The sequence below is a fragment of the Cebus imitator genome, unplaced genomic scaffold, assembly GCF_001604975.1.
Source record: "Cebus imitator isolate Cc_AM_T3 unplaced genomic scaffold, Cebus_imitator-1.0 Scaffold126, whole genome shotgun sequence".
Classification (NCBI taxonomy): Eukaryota; Metazoa; Chordata; class Mammalia; order Primates; family Cebidae; genus Cebus; species Cebus imitator.
The window spans coordinates 4,109,056-4,111,296 of NW_016107441.1; the positions used below are offsets into that span (position 1 = coordinate 4,109,056).

The following is a 2,241-nucleotide window of genomic DNA, read 5'->3' on the forward strand; positions in this document are numbered from 1 at the left end:
TTTTTCTTTCCTTTTGTAGAGACAGGGTCTTGCTTTGTTGCCCAGGCTGGCCGTGAACTCCTTGGCCAAGTGATCCTCCTGCTTCAGCCTCCCAAAGTGCTGGGATTACAGGCGTGAGCCCCTGTTCCTAGCCAGCTGGGTTATTTTTCATTCTGTCTTGTGTACTTGCCTCAGTACTTACCATTGGCTCTGAGAACTGGAGAGGGGCTGCTCTGCTGCTAGGTCCAGTTCACTCTTATCAGGACCATTTGCTGTGGATTTACAGAGTTGACTCTTCTGGTGTTGGCGGATCATTTCTGCCAAGGTCTCTTGGACTTCAGCAACAGTTCTCTGTGAGTTTTGGAGACTGGCATGCTTTTCTGAAAGGAGCGCCTTAAATGTGCTCAGTATTCGCTCACCTTCTTCTGTGAGTTTCAAGTCTAGTTCTGAAGGCCTGCTTGGCTCTGGCTGAGAAGTTTCAGGGTCAGTTTCTTCAGTGCTGATAGTGTCTAACTGCTGGCTTGGCTTAACAGAGAGTGTGCTGTGACCAAGCCTTACCCAGACACTGGAATTTGGGCAAGGCCTGGAGAGAGACCACCAGAATTCATACAGACGCCCATAAAGAAAAAATGCCTCCAAACTTCTGAAAGCTGGTATGGCAGGGGATTGATGGTCACCCAATTTGTCTTTTAGGTGTTCACAGCCTAGGAAAAAAAGAAAAAGATTTTGGGTTGTGCGTTTCTCTAGTTGCCAGAAATCTAGCTTTCTGTCCTTATGTTCTACTTCTTATCACCCAAGAAGCATACTCCAAGAAAAAAGATAATGGTGTGATCCACAGGGCCACATGCCTTTCCACCAAGAGCCAACTGGAGGCTAAACAGTTCCTGGCTTGGGACAATGTTCTCATTACTACATCCTGGGAGTCATTCAAAGCATGACAGAGTATTTCATTTGTTCTACTGAAGGCTCTGGGGCCACACTGAGGTAAGATCACACTGTCTCTCTGAAAAATCACAATGATTTAGTTCAGTGACTGACTGTGCAGCTCAAGGAATGTCTACCTTTTTGCTGTTCTTACTATAACATGTAACTATATTCCTATTTCTCTCTCCCTTAAACTGACTGTGTGGAAAGTGGACAGGAGGCACTAAGGGGGTAGGTCCAGGTAAAGGAAAACAGTGTAGCTGTTCTTAAGAGTATGGGTAAGAGAATTCAAACTTTCTACTAAAATGACACAGCTGGCCAGTCCCCATCTTTTTTTTTTTTCTTTTTTTTTATTAGCTATACTGCATTAGTCTCCATCTGTTAATAATCTCAGTACTCTCAGTGCCACACCACTAGTGGTGGTGATGCTGTCCATTAAAGCATGCGCCTCAGGCAGGGGGGAGTCATTTACCGTCAGGGAGAAAGGCTGAGTACACTTCCTGCATGATGGTGAAGCTCCCCGAGTCATAGCTCCGGACCACTGCCCGAAGGAGCGCCTGCACAGCCTCGTCCCAGGAGGCCATCTGCTGGCTCAGCACTGCCAGGGTCAAGTCATGGCAAATGTGAAGCAGGAGCTGGAGAGAGAAGCCAGAGTCTGAGTTAAATATCCTCACAAAGTAGGTGCCAAGGATGCCACCAAACTGTTCCTATTAACCACAGATGGAAACAAGTACACACAATTCACACTTACGAAAGTTCCTCTTGTCTCCACCACCCATTTTTGTTTTCCCCGTCAGAAACTCTGTCTAGCTGCACAGCAACACACACATAACGCTGTTAAAGTCTGTTCACACTGAGGAAGCACCTTTACATTTGCATTTAATTAAAACAAAAAGTGAGTTTCTAGAACTAAAAGCTATAATTAAAAACAAAATAAATGCTAGGTGCAGTGGTTCACACCTATAATCCCAGCACTTTGGGAGGCTGAGGTGGACGGATCACCTGAGGCCAGGAGTTCAAGACCAGCCTGGCCAACATGGTGAAAGTCCGTCTCTACAGAAATCCAAAAATTAGGTGAGCATAGTGGCATGCATCTGTAATCCCAGCTACTTGGGAAGCTCAGGCGGAAGAATCATTTGAACCTGGGAAATAGAGGTTGCAGCAGGCCAAGATCGTGCCACTGCACTCCAGCCTGGGCGACAGAGTGAGACTCTGTCTCAAAAAATGAATAAATAGGGCCGGGCGCGGTGGCTCACGCCTGTAATCCCAGCACTTTGGGAGGCCGAGGCGGGTGGATCACAAGGTCAAGAGATCGAGACCATCCTGGTCAACACGGTG

General features: G+C 46.9%; 1 protein-coding gene across 1 annotated transcript in view; it reads right to left on the reverse strand.

Moving 5' to 3' along the window:
* The window catches only part of GEMIN5 (gem nuclear organelle associated protein 5), a 56,493-nt gene that overhangs the window by 5,630 nt on the left and 48,622 nt on the right, over window positions 1-2,241 (reverse strand). Inside the window, exons 22-23 of the mRNA XM_037742762.1 lie at window positions 1,376-1,538; window positions 182-683 (exon numbers count right to left, since the gene is read on the reverse strand). Coding sequence (XP_037598690.1) covers window positions 182-683; window positions 1,376-1,538 — 665 coding nt within the window. The remainder of the gene's footprint in view (window positions 1-181; window positions 684-1,375; window positions 1,539-2,241) is intronic.